The 24,901-nt window shown below is 48.0% G+C and overlaps 1 protein-coding gene across 1 annotated transcript in view; it reads left to right on the top strand.

Moving 5' to 3' along the window:
* LOC147701198 (B-cell receptor CD22-like) overlaps positions 1-24,901 on the top strand; it is a 324,178-nt gene that overhangs the window by 232,100 nt on the left and 67,177 nt on the right. The window contains exon 8 of the mRNA XM_086929943.1: positions 10,388-10,663. Coding sequence (XP_086786069.1) covers positions 10,388-10,663 — 276 coding nt within the window. The remainder of the gene's footprint in view (positions 1-10,387; positions 10,664-24,901) is intronic.

The raw sequence follows: 24,901 nt of genomic DNA, 5'->3' as shown, positions 1-24,901 counted from the left end.
TGGTTTTAAAGTACCCTTGATAGCTCAACCACCCATTTCATTCACTGGCAGGGCTAGGGTCATCAGTCGCACCCCAGGGGGCGGAGCCAGCATTATCTGGGGAAAACCCAGCCTCATTCAGGACACAGGTAAAATCCTCCCCAGCCATCAGCATGCTAATCTCCCACTCACCACCGGGCAGACCCATCCAGCCTTCCAGGAACCAGGCTCACCAGCCAGCTCCAGCCAATCACACGCCAGCATATTTTACACTAATATGCCAACTCCTAGAAGTGGCATTTGTACACAAGACACACTCATGCCACATATATCACTGCGAAGCATTCACTCTCACGAGTATGCACATACCAAATTCGAGCAAGCATGCCTCACGCATCAGGAACTACCAGGGACACAGACATTCCCCATGCATTCCTATGGGAGGGCAGGCCAACCTTACTCCATGCACTCAGAGTGCGCACGCACTTTCCACTGGGACACAGTGAAAGTGCGCAGAACCCAAAAATCACAATCACCAGGTCACCATTACAAGCAAAATGTCTAGGGGTGAACCTGCCAGAAGGGCCAAGTCCAACAGGTAAATACCGATTTTTACAGATTCGACAATTCGAATACCGAAATTACCTAAATCTCCCTCCTTCTATTTTACCGATTCATAAATACCGAATCGGTAAAATTCGGTATTTATGAGTCTGTAAAATAGAATTACCTACATCTTTCCCCTAGTGGGCAATTGTATGGCAGGAATGCTCCAAAGAGACATCAGAGGAAAGGATGACATAGAGGGTTTGGGGGGGCAGCAGAAGGACTTATGTTGGCTTTCCTGTTGTTTTTTTTTAAAGATAGGCCCACTGGGGGAGCCCTGTGCTCGCCCCATGGGTTGGGGCATATAACGGTGGGGCGCCATCCCATGCACATGCCCACTGTAGCGTGTGATGGCTCCCGGCCATCACACGCATGCAAAGGGTTAATAAAGCAATCCTTTTTTAACCCCTTCGACGCTCATGACGAGCTCAGTTCGTTATGAGTTACGCCTGTCGTACGCTCATCATGAGCTGAGCTCGTCATGAACTGCTGGATTTAAAAAAAGTCAGCGCACAGTGTTAAATATGAAGACTGCCTTCCTTAAAGGAAAATGGGATGCATGTAAAAAAATAAGAAAATTAAACTTTTAAGTTTCATTTTTAAGTGTATGTAGTGGACTGAGGGACCACTGCCTGCTCTTAAAAAAATATTTTGTTCACATTTTCAAAGGAGAAGGGATCCCTTGAGGACACCTTCCCAATTGCGAATGATTACCACTACCTTTATTAGTAGGTAAGAAATTAAACAAACATAATTTGGTTGCAAAACAGTGATACATACCACTTCGATTCGGTAGTTGAAAGGGTTGTCCCAAGCATGCCCCTTCCAAATACAGATTCAGTATGTATTTGCAGTTCAAACTGTTGTTACCGAATTGCAATTTGGAATTCATACATACCAAAATACTGTTTTGCGTTTGCAAATGGGGCGATTCTGCGAGTCAGTTCGCTTGCGACCGCAAAACAGTTTTTTACATATGGCCCTTGATTCTTTCTAAAGATCTCATGAATACATGTTCCAATTTTGGACTCTGCAAGGGAGAATGCACAACCACTCAGAGAACAGAAACAAAAGCATGGTACTGTGAGGCAACTTTGTTTACTGAATCTTAGACAGCGTGATGGGCGCTAGCAAACCAAAATCCTAGGACCTCATTATGGCTTTGGTGGTCCTCCAGTACCATGCCATCTGCTGGAGAACTGCCAAAGCTGTGGTGTGGCTACCTACCATATTGGGAGTTATCTCCTGGTCCGGTGGGCGGTGCTGCAACAGTCTGACGGCAGTGATCAGTTAGGTTCATCGGAGAGCCTAACATGCTGACAGGCGCCGTCACAGTGCTGACTGCACATTCCTGCATGGCGTGGCATGCACAATGTCTTTAATTCCTCTCTGTGCAGGAAACCGGGTGCAATGTCAGTGGGGAAGTATGTGCCCCTTGCATGCACCTCCAGGCCCCCAGGTCACAGTGGTTCTGTTATGGGCCACTTAGCTCCCTCTCCGCCACCCTTATCAGGGAGGGCTCACCAAGGGCGGCGGTAAGGCAACTCAGAATATGCTTGTCAATGCTGCTGTGGCACCGCCATCATATTCCTGTCTCTCACCTCTGTGCGACTGCTCTGGGATCCTGGATCTCTAGAGTTCACAGTGGTCCTGTGGTGGTCGTGCAGCCACACTCGGAACACTGCGGACGGGCCCGCACTGTGGCGGTGGTTGGACCACCACTCGAGTACGACGGTCCTATGGACCGCCGTATTCATAATAGAGCCCTTAGTCAATGCATAAACACTGTTCAAATAAACAGCCATGTGCACAAGGCACAGGGATTTAAAAACAATGCATGGTTTGATTCAAAGCCAATGAAAGGATCAATCAATCAATCAATCATAACACTTGTATAGCGCGCTACTCACCCGGAAGGGTCTCAAGGCGCCTGGGGGGAGGGGGCCGCTACTGCTCGAACAGCCAGGTCTTGAGTTGTCTCCTGAAGGCGAGGTGGTCCTGGGTCAGCCGAAGGTGTATGGGGAGGGAGTTCCATGTCTTGGCCGCCAGGTAGGAGAAGGATCTGCCTCCGGCGGTGGCTCTTCGGATGCGTGGTATGGCGGCGAGGGCGAGGCTAGCGGACCGTAGCTGGTGGGTGGGCGTGTGGAAGGTCAGGCGGTCGTGGAGAGACTTGTGTGCTTGGGTGAGGAGCCTGAACGTGATCCTCTTGTTGACGGGGAGCCAGTGCAGGTTCCTCATGTGGCCGGAGATGTGGCTGCATCGAGGGATGTCCAGGATGAGTCGGGCGGAGGCGTTCTGGATGCGTTGTAGTCTTTTCTGTAGCTTGGCTGTGGTTCCGGCGTAGAGTGTGTTTCCGTAGTCCAGCCGGCTGGTGACGAGGGACTGGGTGACCGTCTTCCTGGTTTCCATCGGGATCCATCAGAAGATCTTGCGGAGGGTGTGAAAGCATGAGGAGGAGACGGCGTTGACTTGTCTTGGCATCGAGAGGGAGGAGTCCAGGATGAAGCCCAGGTTGCGTGCGTGGTCTGTCTGCTTGGGGGCGGTGCCCAGGGCTGGGGGCCACCAGGAGTCGTCCCAGGCGGAGGGTGATAGTCCAAGGATGAGGACTTCCGTCTTGTCTGAGTTCAGTTTCAAGCAGCTGTTCTTCATCCACTCGGCGACGTTTTTCATCCCTTCGTGGAGGCTGGATCTGGAGGTGTTGGTGTCTCTGGTGAGGGAGAGGATCAGCTGGGTGTCGTCGGTGTAGGAGATGATGTTGAGGTTGTGTTGGCGTGCGATGGCTGCGAGAGGTCTCATGTAGACGTTGAAGAGGGTGGGGCTGAGTGATGATCCTTGCGGGACGCCGCAAATTACTTCGGTGGCCTCGGAACGAAACGGGGGGAGGCGGTCTCTCTGTGTTCTTCCAGCGAGGAACAAGATGATCCAATTCAATGCCTTCTCTTGGATGCTGGTGTTGCTGAGGCGTTGGACTAGGGTGCGGTGGCAGACCGTGTCAAACGCAGCGTAGAGGTCCAGGAGGATGAGTGCCGCTGTTTCCCCGTTGTCGAGAAGGGCTCAGATGTCGTCGGTGGCTGCGATGAGGGCGGTCTCGGTGCTGTGGTTGGCTCTGAAGCCGGACTGCGAGGGGTCGAGGGATCCATTCGTCTCGAGGAAGGTGGCAAGCTGTCTGTTGGTGATCTTCTCGATGACTTTGGCAGGAAAAGGGAGGAGCGAGATGGGGCGGAAGTTTTTGAGGTCGGTGAGGTCCGCTGTTGGTTTCTTCAGTAGGGCGCTGAACTCGGCATGCTTCCAGCTCTCCGGGAAGGTGGCGGTGTCGAAGGAGGTGTTGATGATGTCTCAGAGTTGGGGTGCGATGGTGGAGTCGGCCTTGTTGAAGACGTGGTGGGGCAGGGGTCAGTCGGAGATCTGGAGTGGATGGTGTTCATCGTGGGGGCTGTGTCTTCGGTGGTCACTGCGGTCCAGGTGCGGAAGGTGGCGGTGGCGTGTGTTGGTTCGACGGTTGGGTGCGAGGAAGGTGCGCCGAAGCTGTTGTGGATGTCGGCAATCTTGCGGTGGAAGAATGAGGCGAGGGAGTCGCAGAGATCTTGTGACAGGGTGATGTCGTTGTTGCCGGTGCTGGGGTTGGAGAACTCCTTGACGAGGCTGAAGAGTTCCTTGCTGTCGTGGGCGTTGTTGTCCAGTCGATCCTTCAGTGATTTCTTCTTGGTGGTGCGGTTGAGCTGGTGGTGCTTGCGGGTCGCGTGTTTGAGGGCGGTCATGTTGTCAGTGGTCCGGTCGAGGAGCCAGGCTTTCTCAAGGGTGCGGCAGGTCTTCTTGGAGTCCTTGAGTTCGTCGGTGAACCAGGGGGCCTTCTTACTTCTAGGTTTGCTGGGAGGGTTCTTCAGTGGTGCGAGGTCGTCGGCGCAGGCGGTCAGCCACTGTGTGAAGTTGCGGGCTGCTTTGTTGGGGTCCGGTGTGCTGGCAGGTGGGTTCTGGCTGAGGGAGGTGGTGAGCTGGTCGGCGGTGATCTTGCTCCAGCTTCTGTGAGGAACCTGTTGCGGGTGGTGGTGGGTAGTGGTTTTTCTGAAGCTGAAGTGGACGCAGATATGGTCGGTCCAGTGAAGTCCGGTGGAGTGGCTGAAGGCGATGTGCTTGCTGGCTGAGAAGATGGGGTCAAGCATGTGGCCGGCGTAGTGGGTGGGGGTGTTAACCAGTTGCTTGAGTCCGAGGTTGGCGAGGTTTTCCAGCAGGGTGGCGGTGTTGCGGTCCTTGATAGTCTCCAGGTGGAAGTTGAGGTCCCCTAGGAGGATGTAGTCGGCGGAGGGGAGGGCGTGTGGGCTGATGAAGTCCGTGATGTCTTCGCTGAATTGTGTGCGTGGTCCCGGAGGTCTGTAGATGAGGGTGCCTCTGAGGGTCGTCTTTGGGTCGGTGTGAATCTGGAAGTGGAGGTGTTCGACGGCGGTGAAGGTGTCGTCGGCGTCGGTCGTGATGCGGATGGTGTTCTTGTGGACTATGGCGATGCCTCCCCCAGTCTGGTTGACGCGGTCCCTCCCGATGATCTTGTATCCATCCGGGATGGCGATGGCGATGTCGGGGGCTGAGGAGGCGTTCATCCATGCTTCTGTGAGGAAGGCTACGTCTGGTGATGTAGTGTCGAGCAGGTTCCAGAGTTCGACGGCGTGTCTGTGGACAGGGCGGGTGTTGAGCAGGATGCACTTGAGGTCGCTGCTGGGGTTCGGCTTGGTGGGCGCAGTGCATGTTCGGAGGCAGGTGAACTTGCAGGTTGTACAGGTGAAGGGTCCATGGAAGCGTTTCGGGGCGGCCCGGCAGCAGGCGGGGTTCCGGCCGCCATTGAGTGCGTTGAGGGCGGTGGCGTCATAGGTCTGTCGGGTCGTCTTGCGTCGGTGGGGGCCAGGGGTCCTGGTGCTGGGCGCGGTCCAGGCGCGGACGGGCGTAGACGGGCTTGCCTTTGGCGCGCCTTCGGCGCACAATCGGCGCGCCCGCTGCGCGTGAACGCTGCGCGTGAACGCTGCGGGTTCGCGTGGGCGTCATAAGAAAGGAGCCGGGAGGGAGGAGCAGCTAGTTGGAGGGAGCGGGGCGGCGAATGGGCAGGAGGGGAGCGGGGCCGCAGGGAGTCAGCGGCGGGAAAACGGAGGTTCGAGGGCGGCTCAGCAGCGGCTGGGTCGTCCGGGGGGCGAGACAACATAAACAAAACAGAGGCACAATATAAATATAAATGAAGGGCTAGAGCCCAAGGCCAGGCAGGCAGCAGCGAGGCAGAAGCAGTGGTGTGTGGGGGCGACCTCGCCTGTTTACAGGCTTAAACTCCAGAGAAATAATCTGAGCCGAACTACCAGCCTGAAAACATTTGTGAGCACTTGAAGCTTGTGATGAGACAGTCTCATTATGTCAGATACATTGTTTTGCAGTGATAAATATGGGCAGATATGACAGCATTTAAAATCAACACCTTATGCGGAAAGGAGTTCCAATGGAGGATTCTCTATAAGATGTGCAATTGAAAGAAACATGAATTGGCCACTGCTTTAGCTTCAGGACAAAGTTAGAGCATAATCTATTTTGACCCCTTCACATTTTCATCAAGCAATGAGAATTTCTGCCTGGATTCATTCTACTTTGTGTTAATGTAAATTTGAGAAAGCTTTATGAAAGCTAAGAAAAACAGAATTAAAATTTTTATTTCTCTGAAAACCTTCCACAATATTTCTGATCCTGCCTACATTCCACAAGAAGTTGCTGAGTATTTTGGAGTTTTAATATTTAAAGCTTAAAGCTTTTATACATTTTTGAGATTAGGATTTTCAAGTAATGTTTCCTATATTTCAGGCAGAATAAATATTGATTTATAAAACTGCAGTTTTTTATATTGTAAACTTTTCATTTTTTAATTTCTGTATAGCCACCTGAATTGCTTTCAATTATACCGAGCTTTTATTGCTGTGCATTATCTGGAATGTATTTTGAGTTATTTATATGTTAAGATTTTTGTATTGCAATTCCATTTCTGATTACATTGAGAGAAGAGTAAACTAAAACATATTTTGAAATTGGCATGATTCCCAGAATATACCTTCTTTTTTTATCGTAGGCTGTTATGCAATATTCAGTAATTTTCAACCGATTCTGGGATGTATGTGAATTATATTTTACAGTTATATCTTGAGAATACTCGTTTTACCAGCATACGTCTGTTAAGTCTTTCACCCTTTTTTATTCTGGCTAGTGAAACAAATCTTGTAATATGCCCTCACGTTGATCAAGACAGTCCCATTGTGCTGTAAATTCCAAGCAGAGTAATATCATACCTATACAAAAATCACTACCAATGCAGGATCAGTGCAGGCTCAATATCAAATTGCGAAAGCATGCAATTCGCCCTCGACCTCTCTCCTACGGCGACCTTTTCAGGCATACTCATCTACCGCCCTCCAAACCAAATGGGAGATTTTCTCGACTCTGTACAACTCAAAGTCGCTGATTTAGCTGTTATTAGCCCACACCTCACCATACTAGGTGATGTTAATATCCATCTGGATAACCCAGATGATCCATCAACTAAAGCCTTGCTAGAGAATTTAGAAGCTATCCAACTCACCCAGAGGGGTTTCGAACCCACACATGAGAAAGGACACCTTCTGGATGGAGTGTTTAGCAACGACCACAGACTAGTGGTAGGAACCCCTATGGCCCTCACATGGTCTGACCACTACTTGGTCCCCCTACGGTGGCTACACACTGCCTATGTCCCACCACCCCCGCGTACATCGCTTCAAGGAAGAGAATGGACTAAGCTCTCTGTCGATAGGTGGACAGATGCCTTACTTACCACCACTTGATAGAGTGTAGGCAGATGCACAGCTTGGTTGCTTGAGTTCTTTTATCTTTGTTTTGTTGTGATCGATTCAATTTGGTGGTGCTCAATGAGGAGGCGTCGAGGGCCCACGACGTCTAAATAACAAATTTATAAGTGATACCAGAGGAACTCTGGTGTCATCCCTTATCGGCACACACTATCTCGTGTCTCCTTGTTTGAAGAAAACACTTTCAAACCATATTCGTAGTGTATTTCATTTATTTCATGATTTTCATTGTTGTTTATCAGGTTTCATCGTGATTGTAATCATTCATACATCAGGCAATATCAAAAAGCGTATCCAATGCATTTCGGGCATTAAAGTGGCATGCCCTTCATCAGGGAATTGACAAAGCCTGTAGTGAACGTTGTCGAGGTAATCTGTGGTTTATGCGTCTCGCGTCTTGTCCGGAGCTCGTATTTCGGAATCGCCGGTGATTCCCAGTGAAATACACTACGAATATGGTTTGAAAGTGTTTTCTTCAAACAAGGAGACACGAGATAGTGTGTGCCGATAAGGGATGACACCAGAGTTCCTCTGGTATCACTTATAAATTTGTTACTTACCACCACCCCACAAGCTACGGATGACCCAACACTACTGTATGATAATTACTCCCAATGGATCTCCAAGGCCCTTGACTCTGTGTTACCAATAACAACACTAAGGGAAAAAACTAAATCTAAGGCATCACCATGGTACACTCCCAAACTCAAAGACATGAAAAGACACTGTAGGAAGCTAGAAAGATCTTGGAGGGCCTCTCGCAGCAGCTCAGCCAAAACAAACCATCATGATGCCATAAAAGAATACAAAGCAGAGATTGATTTAACCAAAGCCCGCTTCTTTGAAGACAAAATTAATAACGCTCATAACTGTCCCAGAGAAATATTCCAAATTGCAAAATCCTTAATTGACACCCCATCCACTCCCCAGGACCCCAGCAAAGCACAATTCCGATGTAATAATCAAGCGGAATATTTTTACAAAAAAATACAATTAATCTCTTCAGCATTTGTGGCTCCAGATATAGTTGACCTTGAAGCAACCATGCCACCTGGCATCACACCTTACAGACTAGAAGAGTTCCCCCCAGTAGGAGTAGATGCTTTGGAGCACATTATGAGGAAAGTTAAATCTGGATCCCCAAGTGATCCCGCACCGCCTTGCCACCTAAAAAAGATCACAGATACAATACGGCCAGTTATTCTTAACATCCTTAACAACTCCATCAGTACCGGCATAGTCCCTACGGCCTGGAAGGAAGCTCAAGTACGAGCTCTCCTGAAAAAACCCTCCCTAGATCCAGATAACATGGCCAACTACCGCCCTATATCCCTGCTCCCATGGGTTAGCAAACTGCTCGAGAGACACATCAATACATCTCTCACTCAATACCTAGAATCAAACAATATACTCCATGATTCTCAGGCAGGTTTCCGCCCCAGGCTGGGAACGGAAGCAGCTCTTCTGACTGTGACTGAGCTAGCTAGGAAACAGATGGACGCAGGCGGCACTACAGCAATTATTTTGCTTGATCTGAGTGCCGCTTTCGACACTGTAAATACCATCATCCTCATCCACCGTCTCAAGCAAATCGGAGTATCAGGAACAGCCATTCGTTGGTTACAATCCTTCCTGGAAAACCGCTCTTTCCGAGTAGTCGAGGGTACCACACAATCCAGGATATGGCCTCTTGGTCAGGGTGTGCCTCAGGGCTCGTCCCTGAGCCCCACCCTTTTTAATACATATATATGCTCCCTTTGGCAGACATCGTCCATTCATTTGGCCTGGAGTTAGTCACATATGCTGACGATACTCAATTGATCGTCTCCATGAACCAAACCACCGCCTCCCCGCCCAGTCTTGAGAAATGTTTAGTGGCAGTGAATAAATGGATGGCCAGCTCCCACCTGAAACTTAATGGTGATAAAACGGAGCTTATGATTCTTGGAAACCCAAACATTTCCTGCCCGCTCCCGAACTGGCCCCCATGCATGGGCACCCAGCCTCAATCCAAACCCCAAATAAAGAGCCTAGGCATCTGGCTTGATGCTAATCTCAATTTCAACCATCAAGCAACTATCGTATCGGCCACTTGTTTCGGCATGATGCGTATGCTTAGAAAAGTACTACCACTTCTCCCTCCACAAGCCCGCAGGATCATGGTGCAAGCTATTATTCTGTCCCGTTTAGATTACGGGAATGCACTGTACCTAGGGGCCCCGGCGACTACAACAAAGAAGCTCCAAGTCACGCAGAATGCAGCAGCCCGCCTCCTGCTGGGCCTTAACCGGCGGGACTCAGGGACTGCTGCTCTAAAAAAACTCCACTAGCTACCCATCAAGGCCAGAACACTGTTTAAATCAATGTGCTTTATGCACAGGGCTATGTGGAAGGAAGCGCCAGCAATGATCTGCTCGCTGGCCACCCCATACCTCCCCCGCAGGTCGCTGCGCTCCAGCACAGCCTTTCTGGCCACCGAGAACAAAGTCAAACGTGCCAGATGGGGAGGCCGTTCCTTTTCTTGGAATGCGGCCAAGGCCTGGAATGCTCTGCCAGTCTTCTTGCGTGGCGAACCCAATCTCCTAAAATTCCGCAAGGAACTAAAAACCCTCCTTTTCACGTAAATTTCACTACCCTCACTTGTCCCCCCAGTCACACTCAGCGCTACGAGGCCTCCGGGTAGTCTGCGCTCAATAAAACCCAATTAATAATAATAATAATAATAATAATATCAAATGAAATCAAAATACTCATATGAGGCCAACAGATTTTCCTTAATAATGTCTGCAATATCATGCGTTTTGAACATCAACAAAAATATACAAATAACATGGATATTGCATTGTGTTGCTTTTTGGCTGTGTTTAGTTTTTTTGGATGTGTTTAGTTGTTTTTGCTTCCATTTACATCAATATTGTATGACTTTCCTATTTTGTTTTTAGATATCCCTAAAGGGATACAAGCAATTCTTTTATCAGCAAAATCGAATGAGATGAAATTAGGAGATACAGTGTCCATGAGGTGTATGGTTACAACCAGTAACCCTTTCGTTTCTGGATATACCTGGTACAAAGACGGGTATGAGACACACTACCGATCACAGTCAGACCTGATTATGGAGAACCTAAACGCCACTGTCTGTGGAAACTATTCATGTAAGGCTCATAATGCCATTGGATCATCACTTCCTTCTCCTCCCATTTGGATCTGTGTGAATGGTAAGTGCAGAATGAATGCTATAATGATTATAAGGAAAAAAATTCCATTTACAGTTAGCTCCATTACTGCACCCTAGAAGTGACCCTCAGAAAGGGACGGATCCTCCGCAATGGTTATTCTAACATTGTTTTTTTTCCAACTGCTGGCTGAGCCCGCGTGCATAGAAAAGGGTGGATCGGGCCGTGGCTGGGGGCAGGAGGATTGGTTTGTGCACTTCCAAGTGTGCACGTGTGTTTGGTTGGCCATATCGTTCCCGCCAAACACACATGCACGCTGTATTGCACAGAAAGGTTGGAGAAACAGCACAGACTCCCTGACCTGAGCATAGCATCAAAGTAGTTCGTTCAGGTCAATCCATCTGCTGCTCTCGTCGCATGAGAGCTGCTCATGGATTGTACAGGGTTTCTGTGATGCGACCAGGAAGAAGAACACTGAGGCTCGACGTGGGAGGTGACCAGAAGTTCTAGGTCAGTCAAAAATATTATTAAACTACGCCCCAGCACTCCCACTCCTGCGCTCCACCTGTGCCTCCTCCACCCGCCCCATCACTATTCATTTGTGGTGGCTGCCACATTTGGTGCTTGGGATAACCCCCTTCCCAGTTTCTTATGCCTATTCGCTTATAGTATGACAGCCACAAACGTTTTCTAATATAATGAAACTTGTGTCTTACATTTTTGCAGCTGGGAAAGAAATGTCAATCTGTCTGGAATCAGCAGGATATCTTACATTTGAGTATGGCTATGAGAACACCTGTGAGGCTCTCTTTTTAAGGCCGTTGTGTAATTGCTTATGGTGGCTGGGGCGCATTGAGTACCTAGCCAGCCTATGACGAGAATATGTAACCTTGCCCTCTGTATTATGGGCTTTGTTATTTTGCTGTATTTCCACTTTCCCTGCTCAGATGACTCTCAATCCCTTGACCGAGTATAAGGCTTAATAGCTCCACTCCCACAAACATAAATTTCTGGAAAATGTCTGTATTGATTCAGATCAAATCACAAAAATCACTCTTTCTAAGTAAAGTTGTAACTGTTTGCCAACTCTGTAGTTATGTTATTCTGCGTATTTATGTAGCTGCATCAGATAAATCCTCTGTGAATTAACACGGGAAATCAATTTTTCAGGACCCCTATTCTTTTTTTTAAGCCAGCACTAGATGGAGCGAGGCAAAACTTTTCAGGATGGAGCTGTGGTGAACTTTTTAAAAAGGATTTGTGAAGCTTCATTTTCCAAAGGAATCTCTGCCCGAAGTATAAATGCAGAGTGGCAAAAATTGGTGAATGAGTCAGTCTACTTTCCTTTGATAAATTTCACTTTCACTAACTGCTGAAAACATGTATATTGTTCACATGTACTCAAACATAGGGCCTCATTACAATGTTGGGTGGAGAACTTCCCCCCAGCTGTCGGAGGCTTTCTGCCAGACATCGTAGGTTTCAGTCAGACTGCTGTATTAGGATGACAGTGGTCGGAGTGGAAAGTAAGGGGGATTCTGCCAAGGTTCCAATAGGATCATGGAGCCTGTCAGAGCCCCAGAAGCCACGATAATACCCTAATGATAGCAGAGCTAGACGAGGCTCGTCCATGGTGATTATTATGGCACTTTCGTACAGCCTTTAATGTCTGCATTTTCGATATGGAAAGGCTGTCGCAAAGTGTCTTCGAGTCCTCTACCAGGTCCTCCTTACCCCTGGCCCTCTGCTATAGGGTCTGTGGGGCAGCTGTGGTGCCCCTTAAACATCCCTGCAGTGTGTGGCAGGCACTGAGGGGTGCCTGCCACACGGTGCAGAGATGTGCAAAAACATCCATTTCCCAATGGCAGCTTGGGCTGCGGGCCTTTTCCATCCTCCCCACAATCTGCCATTGGGAAATGGATGTTTCGGACCACCCATAAGGCGGACGCATCCAAATCTGGCAGTCAGAACCAACAAATTATGATCTGTTGGTTCCAGGCCACTACGTCTGCCCGACATGGTAATGTGGGCCTTGGTTCCTTTCTCTTTAGTTCAAAAAGTATGCTTTTTATTTCAATTTCGCATGAATTTTAAATACTACATTTATTTTGTCCACAACTGAATACAAAACCCTGTCTACTATAAAGAAGCAGACAAGGTTTTGCATTTAAAATAACAACCTTTTCACATGGGTGCTATAGAGAAGAAATGCTTTATTTCTCCTTTCTTTTCTGACTTTCCATATGTGGTGCCCTGTACTTCCCACATCGAAAGTAAAGTTAGTCCCAAAACGCAACGTGGACACACATCATTTTAACTGTGAAAACTGATCCTTTTTTGCTAAGTGCCCAGCTGTGTATTTTGAACCCTAACTCAGCCGAAACCTAGGGAAAACTAGCAAACTTATAACAAAAATGTAAACTAGACACCCAGGGAAATCCAGGATTGGGTTACTTGTGTGGCTCTCACCAGGGTATGTTACCCAGAATCCCTTGCACACCTCAAACTTTGTACAAAAAACATTTTCCTCACATTTCTGTGATGGCAAGTTCTGGAATCTGCATGGATCCACTAATTCCTCCCAACTCACATTCCCCAAAGTCTCTCAATAAAAATGGTACCTCACTTGTGTGGGTAGGGCTAGTGCCTGCAACAGGGAATGGCCCAAAATACAACATGAACACACCACATTTTTACAGTGAAACCTGACCCTTTTTTAGTAGTGTCTAGCTGTGAATTTTAAACTACAGCTCAGCCCGGACCAAAGGATTACTAGCAACCCTATACATTTTTGAAAACTAGACACACAGGGGAATCTAGGATGGGGTGACTTGTGTGGCTCTCACCAGGTTCTGTCACCCAGAATTCCTTGCAAACCTCAAACTTTGTTAAAAAAACATATTTTCCTCACATTTTGGTTATGGAAAGTTCTGGAATCTACTTAGATTCACAGCATTTCACCCACTCCACATTCCCAAAAGCCTCCCACTAAAAATGGTACCTCACTTGTGTGGGTAGGCCTAGTGCCCAAGCTGTGAAACAGTGCAAAACACAACATGGACACACCACATTTTCACAGTGAAAACTGACCCGAATTTTGCAAAGTGACTAGCTGTAGATTTTGAATCCTAGCTCAGAGAGCATAGCAATCTTATTCATATTGAGGTTCCGTGACAATTGTAAGTGGTGTTTTCGACTCGCACGAACATGGTCGAGTCTGGTATCTATGAACCGCAAATGACGAGTTCAGTAAGTGTGCGCAGTTTCGCTGTGCTAACTTAAACCGTTCGTCTGTTATGTGGGTTTTTCATCTGTACCCACGGGTTCCATCTTAGATACGGCATCCATTTTGTCTCTTGCCCTCAAGTAGCCAGCGAACGGACGCTGTCCGCTTCGCGACCCTGGGACTCCCAAGATATTTGCGGAAGACACATGTCCTTTGTAAGTGTCTTTATGACGAGGGGGATGCTACTGTAAAGCAGATGGCGCCGCTCGAGGCTCATCTTGCCGCACGGACTTATTGTCTCAGCCGTGCATCTCATTAGGCACGTCCCTTTGATGCCTGTATCTCGTGTTTCCCGATACCTCCCCTTCCGATCTTCCCACTGTCTCCGTCTTCCTTTGCACCTGTCTTTGTCCCTATTTCGATCTGTTTTACTGCTGATTGGAATGCACTAATGTTGGGAAGATGGGTTTTTACAGTTGGGAACCGCCAAATGTTTCCGCACTTATGTTCCGGACCTCATGTGTATCAAAGTGACCAAAGCGACCCCTCTGGGGGATAATGGTGGGAACCGGGTTGTAAACTTTTGTGTGCCATGTTGTCCTATGGGTAAAAACTGTATAAAAGGAGCGATCCACAGAACCAATTTGAAGCAGTCTCCCCGAACTACACTCAATGTACTTCCTGTGATTTCTGTGTTCCCTGCAGCAAATAAACCTTGAATCTTTGACGCCGAAGGAAGTGTCCCGTGTCTCTGTCATTCGTACGCCGGAGCAGGTTACCCACGAAGGTTTCAGGTGTTGTGCCCTGGCACCGCTGGGTCTTAAAGAACCCAGTCCTTCAGTTGGCGCCCAACGTGGGGCTGCATCAGTGGTACCGGTCCAAGCCCGACGATCGTGAGGAACTTCGTGTGAAATCTCCGAGGGAAGGTGCACTCCGCTTCATCGATCCTGTTGTCGAAACAAGTGGCCCGAAGACTTTTCCCGCGAAGATTCCCGCCTCCTGACGGCTGCGACGGACTGCTGCCCTGACTGTAGACCTGTTTTGGCGCCTGGCGTAGACCTTGGTATAGCGAGACGATTGACGGGCCTTCCTGGTGACGCCATCGATCTTTGAGTTAAGTATTTGTGGGTCGCTCCCAGAGTTCTTGGTTGTTGACACTTTAGCGAGTGTTTTTGTTGTTAACGCTGTGTGAGTGTTTTTGTCGGTGACACTTTGCTAGCGTACTTTGTTGTGTTGTTTGACGACTGCAGCCGCCAAAAACCGAGGGTTTTGTTCTTTGCTGGGACTTGGTAAATCCCGTAACCCTTGAAGTTTGTGAAACTCGGCTAGTGTGCAAGATGCCTGGTCGCAGTACTTTGTTTAGTTGTTTCAGACCTTGTGGTACGGATTCCCGACTGGAGGACTCGTGTCCGATACCTCTGGTTGTAACTCCCACGTATGAACTATATAGCAAACATGGGCTAGGCCCGATCACTTTTAATGAATACTGGATCAAATATACAAAGAAAGATGGTGACCTTCGCTGGCCACCACATGGTAGCTTCGAGGCCCCGATCTTAGATAATCTAGAGGTTAAGTTGTTCGCGAAAAAGTCAAGGCCGGCCATGTTTGATGCCTTTCGGTTGTGGCGCAAAGAAGCCCGACAGAAAGAAATCAGACAGACTAAGCGAAATCAGAGAGATAGTGCTGGTACCATTGTAAAGAAAGCAGAGCAGTTTCAGCATGATAAGGAGGTTAGGGAAAAGGAAGTGTTTGACAGATTACAGCGTATTACCATAGATAAGTGTTATCCCGCTTTGCCTACGGAGTCGGAAAAGAAGGAAGAGGCAGTTGAGGATCCTTTAATGTCTTATCTTATGAAGTCGCCACCTCCGTACGTACAGGGTACCACAGCCCCTGTGATTCCCCCTGTACCTGTTCCTGCACCTATTCTTCCCTTGCCTGTTCCTCAACCTGCACCCGCTCTTCCGACTGTTCCTGCTCCTTCGTCTGTTTCTATCCCTACTGCTCCTCCGCTTCCACATACTCCTGCTCACGCTACTGCTCCTGCTCTGTTAACCCCTGCTGTTGTTTCTGTTTCTACTCCTTCACTTGTTAGTCCTGTGTCCTATACTTCTCCCTCTACTCGTTCTCGTAATTCTCCTCTTGCGGCTAGCTTCTTTCATTCGCTCGGACCTGTTCTTGGGTCCGCTGGTTCAGATGGTCCTCAGAGACGTAGTCAGCTTCCAGGTAATAGGGAGCGTGCTTCGCTATACAATATGGCGATGGGTTGGATGACGCACCCCCTTAGAAATCCACCCCGTATTGTACTCGACACATTTTGTCAGTTCAATATACCAACCCAGAGATTTGTGTTCGAGGAAATGTGCAAGGTCCTTCGTGATCAGATATCGGCCGACGCACCTGACGAGGTGCTGACCGCGTTGTCTGATTTACAGCTTCAGTTTTCGGCTGGACTTATAGTGGATTCCAATGTTCGACGTGCTGTTGAACGGTTGCTATCTTTCCGTCCCACTCCTATACCCCAAGCCTTGTTTGTTGAGGATATTGAAAGACAGCCAGATGAGTCTGGTCAGTTCCCTATGCGAGAAGTTCCACCAGTGTGGATGCCAGGTAATCCTGGGGCAAACCCTCCGGTCCCGCCGTTCTTCCAGAGAGTATGGATACATCTCCCATGGAAACGCTCAGAAGTGTTGCAGGTGAAGCAATCTTTGCCTGACCCTCGCAAAAATCCTGCGGGGTATTATAAAGAATTATCGCAGCTCGTAGACGCTACTGTAATGAATCTCGCCGATATTGACATGCTGTTTGGTAATGTTGTACCGCAACCGGTATGGGCTAAGATTTGTCAGGAAAATCACGCAAACGAATTAGGTGGTGATTGGGCGGCCATTGTAGCGGCGGATGGGTTGCAAGTTGGTGGTGCTGAGCCTGAACAGTTGATTACTGCTCTCCCTCAAAGAATTATAACGCTAATGAAAACTCTTATGCCAGCTATGAGGGTAAATTGGGACAAATTGTCAGCCTGTAAGCAAAAGAAGGACGAGAGTGTTTCCGACTTCTTTACGAGGTTTGAGGAGGCATTCATCGACCATAGTGGCCAGGATATGAGCACTGAGGGTGGTCAAAGGTTGTTCGTGGATAAATTCGTTTCGAACTTACTGCCCGACTTGAGCAATAAATTAAAGAATTCGGAAAGTGCATGGGCCGTTTCTACTTCAGCTCAGATATTGGCTACGGCACAATATTATGAGAACAGAGAGAAAGAAGAGAGCGACCGTGCTGATAAAAAGACGAAAGAGTTAAAAACTAAAGTGCTGCTTCAGCAAGCATATCCTCCACGTTCGAATCAGAATAATTCGCAACAAAATAGATCTCAGCCGCAATCGAACAGATCCCAAACTCGTAATGACTCCTCCTCCCAAAGATCCTCATTAGGATACAATCAATGTGCTTATTGTAGACAAGAGGGTCACATTAAATTCAATTGTCCTGTTTTGAATGAACGTAACAGTGGTAACTCATCTAGAGGAGGTCGTGGTGGTTCGCAGCAGGCACCACGTGGTAGAGGTCGTGGAGCTCAGAATGATCGCTCAGAAAATTCATCAAATTCCGATAATTGTTTTGATCAACGTGGATCGTCGCAAGGACGATCTGCGCAGTATAATGTAGACGATTATTACGTCGATCAGGGAACTGACGACAGTAATTACTAGGACAGCCATAGACAAGGAGAGGGAGTGGTATCAGTTCCGGTTGATCAGAGAGGGCCTTACGTCGCAGTTGCTACATCGGGCGTCGTTGAGCCTTTTCTGTTGGACACTGGTGCAGCGAAAAGTTCCATTAAGCATTCGAAACTCCCTGGCGCACTTTTGTCTGGCTTAACAAATGTTTCCGTTGGATTCTCTGGCGCCCCTGTTAGCAATCCAGTTTCGCGCCCTTTGCCCCTTAACATTGGGCCACGTGAGCTAGAAGCTCCGTTGATTTTGACTACGGGTTGTGGTGAAAATCTTTTGGGCCTGGATTTGCTTAAACGTTTGTATGCGACTTTGTATTGTTCTCCTGCGGGTGTAAAGCTTACGTTAGGAGAGAGGGTTGTCTCTCCCATGTACTTGTCCCTCGATAAGCTCCCACCGGAATTGAGTTCTCTTCCTGCGTCTTTGTGGGCAACGGGTCCAAATGATGTGGGCCTGCTTGACATCTCACCATATGTTGTTCAGTTGAAATCTAATGTGCGATTGCCACGTATTCCCCAATATCGTATCTCCCTTGATGGTGAACGAGCACTGTTAGCGATCATCTATGATTTGATCGAGAAAGATGTTATTGAAGAGACTCGGGGAAACGTGTGCAATAGCCCTGTACTGCCTATTCTTAAACGTACTGATCCTTCAAAACCGCCTGTTTATCGCTTTGTTATCGATTTACGGGAGGTGAATAAAATTGTGGTTCCTCAATTCCCCGTTGTGCCTGACATCACGGCGCTACTGACTCTGATTCCAGCTTCTGCATCATGGTTTTCGGTGATTGACTTGAAAAATGCGTTTTTCAGCATCCCGATTGCCGAGGAGAGCAGAGACCTTTTCGGTTTCTCTCTTGGTGGACGCAGCTTCCGGTTCAAACGCGCTCCTCAGGGCTACTGTGAAAGTCCATCGATTTACAGTCAAGCCTTGAAGGGTCAACTGGATGCGTTTAGGTTGCCGGCTGGTGCGACCTTAATCCAATACGTCGACGACTTATTGGTGGCTGCTGATACTCAGGACATTTGCAAAATTGCTACGGTGTCGTTGCTGCAACATCTCTGTGACTTACATCACAAGGTGTCACCTTCTAAACTCCAATATTGTTGTCAAGAAGTAACCTATCTAGGTCACTTATTGTCAAAGGAGGGAAGACGGTTGACCCCAGAGAGAATTGCAGCAATTGCGCGAATGGCTGTGCCAACAACCCAAAGAGATGTACGTGCCTTTCTAGGTATCACGTCGTACTGCAGGCAATGGATTCCAAATTTTTCATTGCTAGCGAAACCATTAGTGGCTCTTACGTGCAAGGATGTTTCGACTCCTTTACCATGGACGGAGGAATGTCAGAAAAGTTTTTCTGAACTGCGTGATTCATTGTGTTCGGCTCCTGTGTTAGGTACTCCTGACTACAGTAAGCCATTTACGCTATATGTTCACGAGAGGGAAGGTTGTGCTTTGAGTGTCTTAACGCAACCTTTTGGTGGTAAGCAACGTCCATGTGCATATTTTTCCTCGACCTTGGACCCAGTAGCTAGAGCATTGCCGAGTTGTTTGAGAGCAACTGCGGCAGCTGCGGTCTCCATCCGACAATCAGCAGGATTGGTCATGGATAATATGCTTACGGTGATGGTTCCGCATGCAGTCGATACTCTTTTAAATCGTACGAAAACTCAGCACTTGACGAGTGCGAGGTTGTCTGGTTACGAGTTGACGCTGTTGGCAAGCCACATTCAAATAAAACGTTGTAATGTTCTGAACCCGGCAACTTTGTTACCAATTAGCACAGAGTCAGATGAAGTAGTAGAACATGATTGCTACTTGAGGACCAAAGAAGAAACAAAAGGTCGAGTGGACCTTAAAAACACCCCATTGGACGATCCGGATGGTACATTGTATGTGGATGGGTCATGTTTTAAGTTGCCGAATGGCGATGTGACTACTGCTTATGCTGTTGTAACGTTGAATACTGTTGTTGAGACTGCAAGATTGAATCAGAATTCTGCCCAAGCTGCAGAGCTGATTGCTCTTACTAGAGCGTGTGTGTTAGCGAAAGGGAAACGTGTGAATGTGTTTACCGATAGCCAATATGCATTTGGCGTCGCACATAGTTTTGGACGATTGTGGAGAGAGAGAGGTTTCTTGACGTCGCATGGTACGAAGATTCAGCATGGCCAACTTGTGAATGATCTTCTGGATGCATTGACGTTGCCTAAGCAAGTTGCAATTGTTAAATGTAGTGCGCATCGTAAGGTGACGGATGATGTTGGTCGTGGTAATGCGTTTGCGGACGAGATTGCTAAGGAGACTGCCCGGAACCTTAGCACTCGAATGTATGTGACGAGTTCGGTTAGGTGGCCTACAGAATCGAGCATGTGTGAAGACACTATTGAAAGTGTGAAAGAAATTCAGAATGAGGCCACCGAGACTGAAAAGGCGAAGTGGAAAGAAAGTACGGGAAAGTTGGATGCGAATGGTTGTTGGATTGATTTGTCTGATCAGAAAAGATGGATGTTACCGGATGCGTATGTGCTGGCCGTTGTGACAATGGCACATGGGTTAGCACATATTAGCGCGAAAGGTATTTGCAAATTATTGTCTCCTGTGTGGAAGAATGATGGTATCACGAAATGTGCTGAACGTCTGGTGAAGAATTGTATGGTGTGTATGATGTACAATCCTGGCAAAGGAACCCCAACTCCTCCTGGCAGTTTTGCTCCCCCTTCATGCCCCTTTGAGGTGATTCAATTGGACTTCATCCATATGGAGCGATGCAATAACCTGAAATATGTTTTAGTTGTGGTTTGCGCATTCTCCCGATGGATCGAGGCTTATCCTCTCAAAGACAATACTGCTTTGTCTACTGCGAAAATCCTACTGAAGGAATATTTTCCTCGGTATGGAATGCCTAGAGTCGTGTGGTCAGATAACGGAAGTGAGTTTGTGGGTAGTGTGATGAAGAGTGTGTGTAAGGGCCTTGGAATTAATCAAAAATTCCACAGCGCCAATCATCCCCAGTCAGCTGGATTGGTTGAAGGGTACAATGGCACCCTTAAACTAAAGCTGGCGAAGATTCAGGCTACGACTGGTCTTTCGTGGCCTGACGCTTTACCTTTAGCATTACTGTCAACTAGGGCGACTGTACACTCCCGAGTAGGGCTTAGTCCCTATGAAATAGTGTTCGGTCGTCCTGCGAATGTGTGGGGGGTTCCTTGGCCAGGAATGTTCTGTGATCTTGAGTACCCAATGTTGATTGATTATCTTCATGACTTGACTGCTAAACTGAGGTTAATTCACCAACAGGTTTACGACGCATTGCCGACGCAGACGGAGGGTCCAGGCCACCAGCTCCAGCCCGGAGATTGGGTGGTGACGAGAAATTTTTCACGCAAGAATAACCTGGACCCGAGGTTTACTGGACCCTATCAGGTTCTCCTTGCCACGAGGACTGCTGTTCGTCTCGAGGGACGCAAGAATTGGGTGCATGCCACCCATACCAAAAAGGTCCCTATCCATTTGCCGACAGACCCGTGGGTAAGGAGAGGCATTGCATCAACTGAAACCGAAGGATTGCCGGCGTTTGTACCTTTTAGCGACGCGCAGCCTGTTGGAGAATCCTCAGCGCAGCAGAAAGACATTGTTGAACAATTATCATCAAAAGACTCAAGACCGAACCACTCAACTGATCAGCGGGACGCTGTCTCTTCAACGGATCCTTTGTTTGATGAGCAGACACGTCCTGGGAAAACTCGATACTTTCTACGATCTAGCACTAAAGACTAATAAAAATCCTGCTTTGCTGTATTGACAACTGCATTATCCCGTTTTCCGTGATCAGTTTTGAATATCCATATTACTGTGATTATTTCTGTACATATATATTGAGTTTCATTCCTTATACTTTTTGCTTTCACAGCTGAGAGACTTTGTTTTTGCATATATACATATTGTGCATTAAAGGCCGTAGGGCCGCGCGCGTACTTCCTTCTGGATAGTAGGTCTTGACGCTAGGTTAAAGGCCGTCGGTTCCTGGGAACTCCTAGGGATTGACTATTGCTACACAGAACGAAGTGCGTCAAGAAACGTTGCGGACGGTCGTAGGGAATGGCATTCTCGAAGCTGAATGATTTGGAAGGAGCTCAGGCTCATAGATTCAAGCTGCAGCAACTCAGTCGCACCAAATGTTTTATATTCCAACTGTTTGTATTGTTTTTGACTGTTTCTGCATTATTGGCGGGTGGGGTGTATTCCACGATGTCTTACTTCTTACTTTCTGCTACACCTACTCCTACTCCTGACCCTAAACTTACCTCCACTGTTTCTCCTCATTCCTTTCATATGTTACCGGAACACGAACAGGCTAGACGTGTAGAATTCCGCAACAATTCCTTTATTCAGCTCCTTCATCAGCATCAGTTAGTGGTTAACACTACTAATTGTTGGGTGTGTGGGTTGATGCCACATACTACGGATAAGGGAATTCCATATCTGGTGTTGCCGTATAGTTCCCAAGGGTCAGCTCGAGCATTTCAAACAATGTTTCGAAGCGCACTGGGTTTCCACCCCATTCGAGAACCACGTTCCCCCTACTCTGGTCCTACCTCGTATCAAAAACCTTTGTCGATAGCAATAGAGGATTTAGATAGCGATATCTATGATCCCTCGCTTATTCCCGAAGAAGAGATACATGCCTATAGGGTCCTAAGTAGAGGTGAATATAGTGCGTTCACTAGCGAAAAGCAGCTTAAAAGCTCGCCTCCGATATGGGTCGTACCCCACACTGGTAATTTTTGTCTCATGGGTCGTAGTCGAAGATCGCAAGCCCGACTTGGAGCAAGTGCTTGCACTGAAAATTACATACTGCCGATGGTCTTGTCCCCTGTGTTTCTGGCTGCCAAGGGTACATACTTTATCTGCTATGATCGTGCATATGCATGGTTGCCCGCTGACTTCATGGGCTCATGCTTCATTGCAAATTTGTTGCCTCCGACGTTCACTGTCGATGCCGATTATCATAAGACTAGAGTTGTGCGAGGCGTAATTAGCGAAGAGGATACTGCCGGTCAAGAGGCAGGAGACTTTTTCAAGGGTTTCCTCCCGTTTTGGGGACCTATGGTTAATAGTAGGAACCTGAGACAGTTGACTCGAGTGGTAGAATCGACAGCTAATATTACTGCCAGTGCCCTTGGTAATATCACCACTGAACTTCAGGCGGATAGGCTTATGACGTTACAAAACCGTATGGTTTTAGATGTCATCTTAGCAGATCGAGGTGGGGTATGTAAGGTGATCCATTCGAGCTGCTGCATTTTCATTCCAGATAATGCTCCTACTGTCTATCAAGCCATCTCGAGGTTGCATAAGATCTCCGAATCCATACACGTGGATGTAGGGGATTGGACGCTACTTGGATGGTTTTGGGGCCTGATGTCGACTTGGGGTTGGAAGATTCTGATGATCATCGGAGTTGTTGTAGTGTTCCTGTTCACGTGTTGCCTTTGTGTGCAGTGTGGACCTGCCTTATGTGGCCTCTGTGCTACAACGTGTATGAGACAACCACCTGTTACCAAGGGGACTCGGTTGGACAGAGCTATTATACAGCAACATCTCGATGGTCTGATGAATATCGAGTATGATTCCGACTAGTGCTTGCCTACATGAGGGCAAAAGGAGCGTCTGAGGTTCCGTGACAATTGTAAGTGGTGTTTTCGACTCGCACGAACATGGTCGAGTCTGGTATCTATGAACCGCAAATGACGAGTTCAGTAAGTGTGCGCAGTTTCGCTGTGCTAACTTAAACCGTTCGTCTGTTATGTGGGTTTTTCATCTGTACCCACTGGTTCCATCTTAGATACGGCATCCATTTTGTCTCTTGCCCTCAAGTAGCCAGCGAACGGACGCTGTCCGCTTCGCGACCCTGGGACTCCCAAGATATTTGCGGAAGACACATGTCCTTTGTAAGTGTCTTTATGACGAGGGGGATGCTACTGTAAAGCAGATGGCGCCGCTCGAGGCTCATCTTGCCGCACGGACTTATTGTCTCAGCCGTGCATCTCATTAGGCACGTCCCTTTGATGCCTGTATCTCGTGTTTCCCGATACCTCCCCTTCCGATCTTCCCACTGTCTCCGTCTTCCTTTGCACCTGTCTTTGTCCCTATTTCGATCTGTTTTACTGCTGATTGGAATGCACTAATGTTGGGAAGATGGGTTTTTACAGTTGGGAACCGCCAAATGTTTCCGCACTTATGTTCCGGACCTCATGTGTATCAAAGTGACCAAAGCGACCCCTCTGGGGGATAATGGTGGGAACCGGGTTGTAAACTTTTGTGTGCCATGTTGTCCTATGGGTAAAAACTGTATAAAAGGAGCGATCCACAGAACCAATTTGAAGCAGTCTCCCCGAACTACACTCGATGTACTTCCTGTGATTTCTGTGTTCCCTGCAGCAAATAAACCTTGAATCTTTGACGCCGAAGGAAGTGTCCCGTGTCTCTGTCATTCGTACGCCGGAGCAGGTTACCCACGAAGGTTTCAGGTGTTGTGCCCTGGCACCGCTGGGTCTTAAAGAACCCAGTCCTTCAATATGTGAAAACAAGACACAAAGGAAAATCCAATTTGGGGTATCTTGTGTGACTCTCAACAGGTTCTCTTACCCAGAACCCCTTGCTTATTTTAAGAAGGAAGCAATGGTGCAGTTTTCACATAAAATGCTCTTGCAGCTTTCGATGATGCAACTGGGTCGCAAGCAAAATCTCTGCCTCACACGCTCTGTGCCCAGCCTGTCTACACCTAAAAACCACTGCAGAATTATCACCATGCACCCAGAGCTTAGCTATACACCACCTAAAACAAACTGCACTGAACCTGCAAAAATCTGCACCCAGCTGAAATCCCAGCCCTGTTACACCAGGCCTGTTGCACACAGAGGGTCCAGGCCCTAAGCCTCCACGAGGGTCTACAGACCCTAGAGCCTGCACTGCTAAGAATGCCTAGCACCAAGTCTTGTCCCTATAATCTGGTGTACCCTGAGGCCCTCCTGCATCCAGAACCTGCTATACTCTGAGCCCTTAATGAACCCAGAACTCACTGCCTGGGCCTAGCTCTAGTTCTTGTTGCACACTGAACCAAGAATGCGCACATAGAGCATGCCTCTAATTCCAGCATTGCTGCATGGCATGTGACTCTGGGCACAGCATTGTCAGCTGCTGCTGCATAGAGAGTGGGCTGTGCCTGGCTGCCAACTGAGACCGGAGGTTCCTGGGTATTCTACTGGAGCGACGGGGCAGTCGAATTTAGAGAGTCACAATAAAGGC

The sequence above is a fragment of the Lissotriton vulgaris genome, chromosome 7 (assembly GCF_964263255.1).
Source record: "Lissotriton vulgaris chromosome 7, aLisVul1.2, whole genome shotgun sequence".
Lineage (NCBI taxonomy): Eukaryota > Metazoa > Chordata > Amphibia > Caudata > Salamandridae > Lissotriton > Lissotriton vulgaris.
This window is presented reverse-complemented; position numbering and strand designations above follow the sequence as displayed.